This window comes from Sinocyclocheilus rhinocerous, unplaced genomic scaffold (genome assembly GCF_001515625.1).
Source record: "Sinocyclocheilus rhinocerous isolate Xijiao unplaced genomic scaffold, SAMN03320098_v1.1 scaffold1821, whole genome shotgun sequence".
NCBI classification, from domain to species: domain Eukaryota; kingdom Metazoa; phylum Chordata; class Actinopteri; order Cypriniformes; family Cyprinidae; genus Sinocyclocheilus; species Sinocyclocheilus rhinocerous.
The window spans coordinates 4335-14236 of record NW_015636262.1 but is presented as its reverse complement, the minus strand read 5'-3'; the positions used below and the strand labels follow the sequence as shown (position 1 = coordinate 14236).

General features: G+C 37.1%; 1 protein-coding gene across 1 annotated transcript in view; it reads right to left on the bottom strand.

The window, feature by feature from the left end:
- The window catches only part of LOC107747732 (1-phosphatidylinositol 4,5-bisphosphate phosphodiesterase gamma-1-like), a 45108-nt gene extending 35830 nt beyond the window's left edge, over positions 1–9278 (bottom strand). The window contains exons 1-7 of the mRNA XM_016562323.1: positions 9263–9278; positions 7475–7706; positions 7214–7394; positions 3827–3904; positions 3626–3729; positions 442–535; positions 279–345 (exon numbers count right to left, since the gene is read on the bottom strand). Of these exons, the coding sequence (XP_016417809.1) occupies positions 279–345; positions 442–535; positions 3626–3729; positions 3827–3904; positions 7214–7394; positions 7475–7706; positions 9263–9278 (772 nt within the window). The remainder of the gene's footprint in view (positions 1–278; positions 346–441; positions 536–3625; positions 3730–3826; positions 3905–7213; positions 7395–7474; positions 7707–9262) is intronic.
- Between the last annotated feature and the right edge of the window lie 624 nt (positions 9279–9902).

Sequence of the window (9902 nt, the reverse complement as noted above, 5' to 3'; positions counted from 1 at the left end):
CTGTGTGTGTGTGTGTGTGTGTGTGTGTGTGTCTGTGTGTGTGTGTGTCTATGTCTGTGTGTGTGTGTGTGTGTGTGTGTGTCTGTCTATGTCTGCGTGTGTGTGTGTGTGTGTGTGTGTCTGTGTGTGTGTGTCTATGTCTGTGTGTGTGTCTATGTCTGCGCGTGTGTGTGTGTGTGTCTATGTCTCTGTGTGTGTGTGGATCTGTGTAAGGGTCTCAAACATCTGATCTGATGCTGAGTGTGTATCAGGGAGGAGGAACACACACACACACTCACCGATCTGACAGGAAGACACGTCCACACTTCCTCTCAGGAGATCTCCCAGAGGACTGTTCTCTGTGGCCTGCTGAGCGAGAGCGAGAACAGGGGTAAAGGTCGGAGCCCAAAGCGCCTCTGACACAACACAACAACAACAAACACACACACACGCTCAACTCACTGATCTGTCAGGCTCCACGGCCGTCGGGCTGATTTCCTCCACGTAATTCGCAGGGAACCACAGCTGCTTCTTCCCGCCATAGTCTCCCTTCCACCTGAGCGGGAACACAAACACACACAGTCCTCATGGTGTTTGTGAACCAAATCAAGACCCAAAGAGAGAAACAGGCTCCAAAAACAAACACAACCCAACTAATGCAGGTAAAAATAGGCTTTGGCAAATAAATGAGACTTTCTGGCTAGTGAGATATTAATTTTAGAAATTCAAACAGTGCATGGCATTGAGCACAATATAAAAAAAATTAAAAAAAATAATAATGTTTGACCCTTCAGTGCTCAACAATAATGGCCCAGAGCAAGTGTAAAGGACAGGTCACACTATAACAATGATAACTATATTAGCATCCACACCAGCGGACAACACTGTTTATTATAAGCGAACCGCAGTTTTATCATCTGCCACTTTAAAGTCCGGTGGATTCTGATTGGCTGTCAATGCTTTTAACCTTCATCAGCTGAAAAAAAGTTGTTCTGAAAATCATTTCAATTAGAGATGTAATGGTATAAAAAGTCAAAATGAAAATGACAATTGACTGATAAATGATTATATGTATTTTATCTGCTCCATAAATAATTCTAGATACCTTATCCAAATTGTTTAAATGTGTTGAATCTACATAAGCTTGTTTTTCATCAACCGGTCAAAGTTTACAGAAGGCCATGCAAATTTGGTCTGTTTTTTGTCCAGACAGAAACTGCACACAAGCTGAATGTGAATATAAGTCTCTGTAAACCCACTCGCTGACAGCAGGTGGCGCTTATGGAGCAGCAGAATTACAGCTGTTTCCCGTAACCTCCGTGAACAAAGCAGCATTGCGATTAAAACACTACTTTATTAGGTATTACACAAAGTGAAGATAAAAACAAAATGCCATTGAATCTTTTGTGAAGACAGGTACATTCATATAATTAATTCATTCAATTTGATTCAATTCAGGTTTATTTTCGATACAAATCACTGCAAAGCAGCTTTAGAGAAAATTTTAATTCTCTACATTATATTTAGGAGTAGGCTATTAGTGGTGACTATGGCAGAAATGAACAGTAAGAATCAAAGTTAGTTACAAATTACACGTAATCAAACACTATTAACTGCAATGATTATATATTACGATTAAACTTTGCGATTGCATGTTGCGATTAAGCAAAATTTGGTAGTTTTATATGTTGTTCCAGGGTTAGCTTCACCTGAGGTCATTCGTATTCATGCGTATATTCATTTGTATAATTCCCTTAGCACTCTTTTAAAACCTCCCAGCTTTTCCTCCATGTTTTCACACAAAACGAAATTAGTTTTTGTGCTGTGCTCACGTGAGACTGTTTCTGAAAACTGTGCTTTATGCTGGACAGTATTTATTTATCCACAGTTGTTCAAATCGCTGTAATTGAATACGGTTTTAATGATACTTAAAATATGACAAGGTAATACTAACCGTGGAGAATTTTATCATGATTTATCGTCAAACCGGTAATCGCTCCATCCATAATTTCGGTGATATTGTTCCTCTGTGTCGTTCTCGTTATAGTTGCAGACTAGACTTCACTAATCTCATAGCATCAGAACGATTAGATTTAATGATATAGTTATCGTTAGAGGCATGAGTGAGCCGAGAGACAGTCTCAGGTCAAACGTTACTTGTTTTTAGTTTAGTTACTTCTTTTTAATTTAGTTCACCTGTCTAATTAGTGGCCTCATTTAGCACTTCTGTATTCTAGAGCTACTTCTTCATTTTGTATTTCTGCCTCTTGAGAGCCAAGTTTAGCACTATATTTCGGGTTTATTTTTGTAGCAAAGTGACTCAAACAAGTTCGTTACTTGAAACAACAAATAACTAAAAAAAAAAGAAAGAAAAAACTCTCATATTCATTGATCTTAACCTGATGTACTAAAATAACTAAAACTAAATAAAAAAATTAATTAAAACTATACAGACATTTTTAAAAACAACAAAAACTAAGAAAAATGACAAAAGCATAAATACTAAAATGTTAACATGAACACGAAAGCAGAAACTATATATATATATATATTAAAAAAAACTAATTCAAAATAGTAAGAAAAACTATAATAGTATTTCATTGACATGATGACCCATGGTTTGTCTGTATGTGTATTCAGAGCCAGTGAGCAATTACGGACATTCAGAATAATAATAATAATAATAAAAAAACACTGCGTTAATGCTCGATAAAATAATTGTCGGCATTAATTAATTAATGCATTAACGTGTTAACTTGCCCAGCCCTAATATACTGTGTATATACAGTGGGTACGGAAAGTATTCAGACCCCCTTAAATTTTTCACTCTTTGTTATATTGCACATTTGCTAAAATCATTTATGATAATTTTTTTTCCTCATTAATGTACACACAGCACCCCATATTGACAGAAAAACACAGAATTGTTGACATTTTTGCAGATATATTAAAAAAGAAAAACTGAAATATCAAATGGTCTTAAGTATTCAGACCCTTTGCTCAGTATTTAGTAGAAGCACCCTTTTGATCTAATACAGCCATGAGTCTTGTCTCTGATCTCTTGTCAGGTGTTCTCTAACCTCATCAGGCATTATAGGAGAAAACTCAGAGCTGCTATTATGCCAAACGGAGGTTTCAAAAAGCATCGAATAAAAGGGTGCCGTTAATTGTGTCCAATGTGTATTAGAGAAAAACATTTATGTCATAATGATATTTCCCCCCATTTTAAATTCTTATTCTCCAAGGAAAGGTTAGATTTATGTGAATTTTTAAAAGAAAAGATCAAAATGATTAACAATGCAGATTTATTTTCACAGCCTTCTTTGATCATATTTACCAAGGGTGCCAATAATTCTGACCACGACTGTATATATATATATATATATTTTTTTTAATCTGACTCATATATAATATATTACATGCATGCACAGTTTTAAGGCAGCTTTAATCGCCTTTTTGGTAACTTCATGACTTAACCGACCATGACACTACATGCACGTAGTTTAATTCGTGCTTTGATATGAAATGATAAAGGCTACAGCGCACGCCAGCACCTTTGTGCGTGCAATTGAAGAGCACGCACTTCGCTCCCATTTGATGTGCTCGTAAAGACGTTCTGCGACTGAATAAATGCACTTCTTGTCACGAGAGTCCTTCCTGTTTGTCCACGTTCTGAATGATGGCATTCTTACTGAAGGAAAGTTCATCATCGCGCTGGGCTTTGTATTCATACATGGCTCGTACTGTGCACTGCTCACACACACACACACACACACACACAGGACCGTCATACACTACACCGAACAGCACCAGAAACACGCTGCACATGCAGAGAGAGCAGAGGTACCTTAAACGTGGGCATCTGATTGGCTTCCACATAGAATCCAGGGTTACGGCCCTCATACAGAGATCCATAATCAGGCTCCTGCATGCAGACAAGAAGAGAAAGAGCTTTCACTCAAAAACAGCTTGACAGTAAGGTCTAACGAACAATTAATAGGTACATTTGTAAACCAAAACCACAATAATACACAGATCTAGTGCAAAACCTGCTAGTTCTTTCAAATAATCGAACAGCAGTTTCCAAGAAAGACTGTAAAGTAAAAGAGTCACTTCTCTCACACTTAAACAAAAATATCAATTATTTCTAGGATGTACAGATGTGCTCAAGGATCTCTCAAAATAAATTCAAGCACTGGCTGAGGCCAGATTCACAAAACATTACGAATAAAATTATTCTTAATTGTCATTTTCTTATTTTTTTTTTTTCTATATTGTAGTCCAAAATATGCTTAATGTTCTTATCTTTTTTTGTTACTATTTAGACAAAACGTAAAAAATTCAAATTCTTGAAAAGAACGTTCTTAAAAAACATCATAAATAATTTCTTAAAGTTGGGATAACCTCAAACTTGTCTTAAATCCCAAAAGTAAGGTACTTAAATTCATTGGGATGTATCACTTTTTCTTTTCTTTTTTTTTTATTAAGCATTACAACAAAACACTAACTTCATATAATATTACTATGTGCACAAGTGCTCTGAAGTCACACAAATTATCAATCATGAACACAGTTAACGGTCATGATTATGAATGACGTAACTTTTTGGATTTGAGATTCAGTAACAACTCTATGAAAATGTCAAATAGAGACCTTGTTTTTCAGTTTGTAATTGTTACAGCATAAATTTATTCTTTCAGCACGATTATTTTCAGGGACCAATTCTCACTATTAACTATGACTTTTGCCTCAAACTCCTAACTTGCTGCTTATTAATAGCTAGTGAGGTAGTTGTTAAAGGGTTAAAATTCAGTCATTAATTACTCGCCCTCATGTCGATCCAAACCCGTAAGACCTTCGTTCATCTTCAGAACACAAATTAAGATATTTTTGATGCACTCCGAGAGCTCTCTGACCCTCCCATAGACAGCAAGGTAACTACCACGATCAAGGTCCAGAAACATAGTAAGGACATCGGTTAAATAGTCCATGTGACATCAGTGGTTCAACCGTAAAGAAAACAAAAATAACGACTTTATTCAACAATTCTTTTAGAGAGTATCACAATGCATGCGCGCGCTTTCCCCAGAACGTAATCAACGCATTTCAGTTGCATTGCTCTCTACAGAGGGTCAGAGAGCTCTCGGATTTCATCAAAAATATCTTAATTTGTGTTCTGAAGATGAACGAAGGTCTTACGGGTTTGGAACGACACGAGGGTGAGTAATTAATGACTGAATTTTCAAGTTTAGGTATGGGGTGGTTTTGCAGAGTAAGGCATTAATATGTGCTTTATAAGTACTAATAAACAGCCAATATGATAGTAATATGCATGCTAATAAGCAACTAGTTAACAGTGAGAATTGGCACCTTATTTTCTAAAGAAAATATTCAAGAACTTAATTTTTTCAAGCTATATTTAGGGACGAATTCTTAGAAGTTATCTTCAACATCTTTCTTCAGAAGATTTTTGATTTCCACCTGTACCCTGTGACTCCCGGAAACTGCGTAAAACCAGCCAATCGCATTAGAGCTGTGGGGATCTCAGCCAGAGCGGATCAATTTCTGTGTGCAGTCTGAGGCATACACTTGTTCTCTAGAGGCTAATTACACTGAACAAAATTATAAACGCAACACTTTTGTTTTTGCCCCCATTTTTCATGAGCTGAACTCAAAGATCTAAGACTTTTTCTATGTACACAAAAGGCCTATTTCTCTCAAATATTGTTCACAAATCTATCTAAATCTGTGTTAGTGAGCACTTCTCCTTTGCCGAGATAATCCATCCACCTCACAGGTCTGGCATATCAAGATGCTGATTAGACAGCATGATTATTGCACAGGTGTGCCTTAAGCCCCGTTCACACCAAGAGCGATAACTATAAAAACATTCATTTCACGGGCAACAGCTCTGGTGGACATTCCTGCAGTCAGCATGCCAATTGCATGCTCCCTCAAAACTTGCGACATCTGTGTCATTGTGCTGTGTGATAAAACTGCACATTTTAGAGTGGCCTTTTATTGTGGGCAGCCTAAGGCACACCTGTGCAATAATCATGCTGTCTAATCAGCTTCTTGATATGCCACACCTGTGAGGTGGATGGATTGTCTTGGCAAAGGAGAAGTGCTCACTAACACAGATTTAGACAGATTTGTGAACAATATTTGAGAGAAATTGGCCTTTTGTGTACATAGAAAAAGTCTTAGATCTTTGAGTTAAGCTCATGAAAAATGGGGGCAAAAACAAAAGTGTTGCGTTTATAATTTTGTTCAGTGTATAAACTAACCGCATTCTGAGAAACTCATACGCACCAATCACAACAAACAGCTGAAGGAAGTAAAGTATTTTAACAGCAATCAAACTGAACCAATCACAGCGAGACAAATCAAGATTTCAGTATGCATGCCGTCAGATCTGCTACATGTATTGCAAGTCCAGATTTTAAGTTTCTACATGCTACAGTTGTTCACCAGTGAGTGCTTTGAATTAATCATCTAATTAGTTCCCTTTGTTTATTAGTCTAGAAATTCCATACTGGTGCATCCTTAAAGAGACAGTTCACCCAAAATTCTGTCATTCTGTTCTCATTTCGCGCCAAAACTGCACGACTTTCTTTCTTCGGAGGAACATAAAAGATATTTTGAGAAATGTGTACTTTTTTGTCCCTACAAAGGAAGTCAATGGTTTGGTTTACAAGACTCTTATGTCTCGTTTTAAAATATCTCGTTTTCTGAAAGACAGAATTCAGTTTTGAGGGAGACAGCATATAAATGAAAACTGCATAATGTTACGGAGTAAAATGTTGATCCAGGAAGTGGTATATGTCTTTGCAAGCTTTGGCGGTATTGATGGAAGCGATTTACTGGATTTATGCTTTGATAATCGTACTGAATATTATCCAGTTGTAATCTTTGATAAAAATGTGATTTTTATCTTTATCTTTTTGCTCAAAATTATGCATTTTCATGAAACCTACCTATAATTCAAGTGTTGATAAAAAAAAGAATGCTTTAAGCTAGAATAAAACAGATTTTTTTGTTAAAAGTAGAGGCTCTGATCTTTATTTTGGTGTATTGCATATTCAAATATTCATACAGCAAAATATACTGGAGGCCATCAAATTTTTGTGAAAATCATCAAAATCTCTGGCGGTGGCTGGCAACTTTTTTCAAAAATGCTGGCGGGGAAAGAGTTAAGCACGGATGTAACAGGTCAGTTGTGCAGATCACTCACAGCAGTGCCAATCTTCTCCAGTGTTTCCTCGTTGATGGGGTAGCGTAGCTTCATCTTACGGTACAGTGGATGTTTCTCGTAGTAACTGATTAAATCTACTAAACTGTCAAACTCTGAGGTGCCCAAAACCACCGTCTGTCCCTCCTGCTGCACGCGGCAGTGCTTTATCTTGCCCTCCGCCCTGAGAGAGACAGACGAGAGTGAGAAGAGCTGCGGAGACGAGCACACAATACAACATGAGAGCGGGAGCCTGGATCTCACCGGAAGGAAATGGCGAAAGAGTTGACTTCTGTTCTCTTCCTAACGAGGAAAGCACCGTCACGCGGGACTCTCATCAGCATGTTTTCCGCCTGACTGCGGGACAGAGACGCGTGATACCACCTGCACAGAAAACACACACAACACAGGCTCAAATTAGATGGGAAACACAGGAGGACAGGACAGGAACAGCACACAAACCCTGCTCCACACCTGCTGCTCAGAGAGGGTCTTACTATTGGGAGATGAGAGGGTCTGTATTACTTACTGTTGGAGAAAGCATAACGGCTAACTAGCAAGGTCATTACAGTTTGGAATTTTTTAATTCGTTTTATTTTAATATCGTTTTCAAATTTGCTATGAATTTCAGTTTAGTTTTTAGGGATGTAACAATTAACCGTGAGCCGGTTGTTAGGGGTAGGAGTTTATGTGAATGTATGTCTGAGGGGAACTTACTGCCTTTAGAAAAGTGTAGATGGTATTTTTTCTTTTCATCTTACCTCTGTATAATGCATATTAAAGTTCATAAGCGCCAAGGAAACCAAGGAAACGCTTTAAGCGCCACCTGCTGGCAGAGAGTGAATCTGCGTCTCGTTCAGCTCGTCTGCTGTTTCTGTTTCATGCAGATATTTTTTATGTATAGTTTCACAAAACTGAAGTCAAACCATTCTGTTTTTGCTTCAAATTTCGAAATTATACAATCTAATTTAGATTAAAAACTGCTCATGTTGAATGTATGCAGCATCTTTGTTTGGATCATGATTAAATTGCAGTGGTTGCTATGTTTTAAAAGTACTAAACAATCATCTATCCTCAGTACTGTAGATTATAATTTTCTGTTGCATGATAATATCATTGTAGGTTGCATAAAGTAATAGTTTCAGATTTCTTAAAGGGACAGTTAACCTAAAAATTATCATTCTGTCATTTTTCCACCCTCATCTTATTCCAAACCTGTATGAGTTTCTTCTGTGCAAAAATAAATAATTAAATAAAGGAACATCTTTTCTGAGAAAAGCCTGGTTTTTTTTTTTTGTCCATACAATGGAAGTCAATGGTAACTAAAAACAGTTTGGTTATCAACATTCTTCAAAATATCTTTTAACAGAAGAGAGTCGGTCATACGAGTTTGGAAGGTACATGAGGATGACTAAATGAAAGAATTGTCATTTTTGGGGTGAACATTGATCATTGTAAGAATTATTCTTTTTCTATTCCATCTACTTGTTTTCTTTGTGTGTGTGTGTTTGTTTGTGTGTTTGTTTGTGTGTTTGTTTGTGTGTGTGTGTGTGTTTGTTAGTGTGTGTGTGTGTGTGTGTGTGCGCGCGCGTTTTTGTGACAAATGAGGACATAAATTTGTATAATGACAAGGGTATGACATAGGTATTACAAGGAGAAGGTGACTTTTCAGGACATTACCCCATGTCCCCACTTTTCAAAACGCTTATAAATCACACAGAATGGAGTGTATTGAAAATCTGAAATAGCACAAAGTTTCCTGTGAGGGATAGGTTTAGGGGTAGGGTTGGTGTAGGACAATAGAATATACGGTCTGTACAGTAGAAAAACCATTACGCCTACGGGATGTCCCCACTTTTCACAAAAACAAACCTGTGTGTGTGTGTGTGTACCTGTGTCTGTGTGTGTGTGTGTGTGTGTGAGTGAGTGAGTGAGTGAGTGAGTGAGTGAGTGAGTGGTTTGTTTGTTTGTGTGTGTTTGTGTGTGTGTGTGTGTGTGTACTTGTTTATGCTACAGTGAGGGGACCAAATTTCCCCACAAGGATAGTAAAACCTGAAATTTTTGACATTGTGGGGAACGGCCTGCGGTTTAAAAAATAGTAAATGATGTTTATCTGAAATTGTTATTTTGTGTTAAACAGGTTGTTTTTGAAAGTCGGTGCTTGAAATAAAAGCTTTTTATTTCATTGATTTTTATTGATGACTGCAGTGTTAATATTTTAATTATAGGACTATAATTCATTGTATAGCCTAATAGACCTGTTTTAAAAGACCTTGTTTAAAAACATTTTAATTGAGGAGTAAATAGCCTGATCTTTTGTTATCCTCGCAGCGCGTCAGTTTTGCGGTAATTATTGCGGGGCAAATTAATCGTAATTGTAACAGCTTTTTTATCAGTTCTTTTGTCTTTGGGTCGTTATGTTTCTCACAGATTTCTGCTCGTTCTAAATCAGATACAGATAAAGTAGCACAGTAAAGATTACATTCATATGAATGCATTAGTGAGAGCGATTGCGTGTGTGAATTAATTCTACCTGGCAGCGTCTCTCTACTAATAGTGAAGCTGTGGGATTTAGTTATTAAGAAATGTATGCTTGAACTTTTCAGTTTCTAAGCTATTTTATTGAGAAATCACAGAACAGTGTTGACAATACATTTCCACGCTGAATGATTCTGTGCGCGTGATGTACGAG